The sequence below is a fragment of the Apium graveolens genome, unplaced genomic scaffold (genome assembly GCF_009905375.1).
Source record: "Apium graveolens cultivar Ventura unplaced genomic scaffold, ASM990537v1 ctg6341, whole genome shotgun sequence".
In the NCBI taxonomy this organism is placed as follows: domain Eukaryota; kingdom Viridiplantae; phylum Streptophyta; class Magnoliopsida; order Apiales; family Apiaceae; genus Apium; species Apium graveolens.
The window spans coordinates 32,061-33,386 of NW_027419396.1; the positions used below are offsets into that span (position 1 = coordinate 32,061).

The window sequence follows — 1,326 nt, forward strand, 5'->3', positions numbered from 1 at the left end:
ACTTAATTATCTCAAAAATCAGAATACCTCCATACATCGCACGTATCTTCTTGTAAACCGTACATCACTAACTTGAGGCAAGTTCAAAGCGCTTTGAAAATTGTAAGCTTCATCTGTCAACCTGAAAATTTGACAGCAGATAAAGTATTTGGTGTGAAATTCTTCTATACATGCAAATGGATGTCATCAACTCTTCCTGTGTATATACATGACACCTGTGATGGACTTTAGTTAGCATGAAAGAATAGAGCTTTGTACTCCTCGGTGAAACCAAAAATGAAACCTCACGTCTATATGCTTACTCCTCCCATGCAGAACAGGATTTTTCATCAGCTCTATTGCAGACTTATTATCAATGTATAATATGACTGACCCAACCTGTTGTCTCAATACCTTCCTTAACAGACCTCGTAACCAAATGCTCTGACATGCTGCCAGCGTAGCCGCCATGTATTCAGCTTCACACGACGATAATGCAATCACCCTTTGTTTTTGTGATGTCCATGATATCAAATTCCCATTTAGATAGAAGTACATTCCTCCCGTGCTTCTCCTGTCAACCACATCCCCAGCCATGTCAGTGTCTATATAACCAGATAGTGCATTTCTGTAGCTATTACGTGTATATCTCAGGCCATAGCTTATCGTTCCTTTTATATACCTCAGTATTTGCTTCACCGCTTGTTTATGTTTGACTGTTGGCTGCTCCATAAATCTGCTAACGACACCCACAACATAAGTTATATCAGGAAGAGAATGGGTTAAATACCTTAAACACCCAACAATGCATCGATATTCAGTAGCATTCACCAGTTCTCTGCCTTCATCCTTGTCCAACTGAAGTTTCTGATCCATGGGACATCTTGTCAAATTATAACTCACCATCCCAGCTTTCTGAAGGATTCATTTTACATATGCAGCCCGCTTCAACGTAATACCTGAGCAACTCTGACTGACTTCAATTCCCAAGTAATACGATAATAAACCCAAGTCACTCATTTCAAACTGTTGATTCATTTCCCTCTTGAACTCATCAACCTCTGTTAAGTTAGCACCTGTTATTATCAGATCATCCACATACACGCCTACTATTAGTAAACTCTCCTTTTATACCTCGTGTATACAGCCTGTTCGTGTTGGCACTTTAAAACCCCAATTTTGTTAAGCACTTGTCCAGCCTTGCATTTCATGCCCTTGGGGCCTGTCGTAGCCCGTACAACACCTTCAACAGTCGATACACTTTATATTCCTGTCCTTTTTTAACAAACCCTTCCGGCTGAGTAACGTACACTTCATCAAGTAATTCTCCGTTTAAAAATGCATACT

The 1,326-nt window shown here is 40.0% G+C and overlaps 1 protein-coding gene across 1 annotated transcript; it reads right to left on the reverse strand.

Annotated features, from left to right (window-relative positions):
* Positions 1-231: 231 nt before the first annotated feature.
* On the reverse strand, positions 232-855 carry LOC141703221 (secreted RxLR effector protein 161-like). The gene has a single exon (XM_074506802.1). The coding sequence runs from the start codon at positions 853-855 to the stop codon at positions 232-234; it is 624 nt and encodes a 207-aa protein (XP_074362903.1).
* Positions 856-1,326: the final 471 nt, after the last annotated feature.